Source organism: Pteropus alecto, unplaced genomic scaffold (genome assembly GCF_000325575.1).
Source record: "Pteropus alecto unplaced genomic scaffold, ASM32557v1 scaffold213, whole genome shotgun sequence".
Taxonomy (NCBI): domain Eukaryota; kingdom Metazoa; phylum Chordata; class Mammalia; order Chiroptera; family Pteropodidae; genus Pteropus; species Pteropus alecto.
In genome coordinates this window covers 5573407-5573620 of record NW_006434829.1, presented here as the reverse complement: position 1 = coordinate 5573620, position 214 = coordinate 5573407, and the positions used below count along the sequence as shown (strand labels likewise).

The window sequence follows — 214 nt, the reverse complement described above, 5'->3', positions numbered from 1 at the left end:
CGCGGGGCCCCCCCAGCCCGAGCGCCGAGGACCTACCGTTGGAGCCCCATCTCTCCTTGAGCTTCTTGACTTGCTCCAGGCTCAGCCCCGTGCTCTCGTTGACCCCGAAGTGGCCCAGCACCTCCTCCACCGTCTTTGTGTGCGCGTTCTCCATGGCTGCGGGGGCCCGGCCGGCCTCGCCTCCCGTCCCCGCGGCCTCCTCGCCTCCGCCTCG

General features: G+C 72.0%; 1 protein-coding gene across 1 annotated transcript in view; it reads right to left on the bottom strand.

The window, feature by feature from the left end:
• ATP2A2 (ATPase sarcoplasmic/endoplasmic reticulum Ca2+ transporting 2) overlaps window positions 1–208 on the bottom strand; it is a 46987-nt gene extending 46779 nt beyond the window's left edge. The window contains exon 1 of the mRNA XM_006910020.2: window positions 37–208. Within this exon, the coding sequence (XP_006910082.1) occupies window positions 37–154 (118 nt within the window). The 5' untranslated portion in view covers window positions 155–208. The remainder of the gene's footprint in view (window positions 1–36) is intronic.
• Window positions 209–214: the final 6 nt, after the last annotated feature.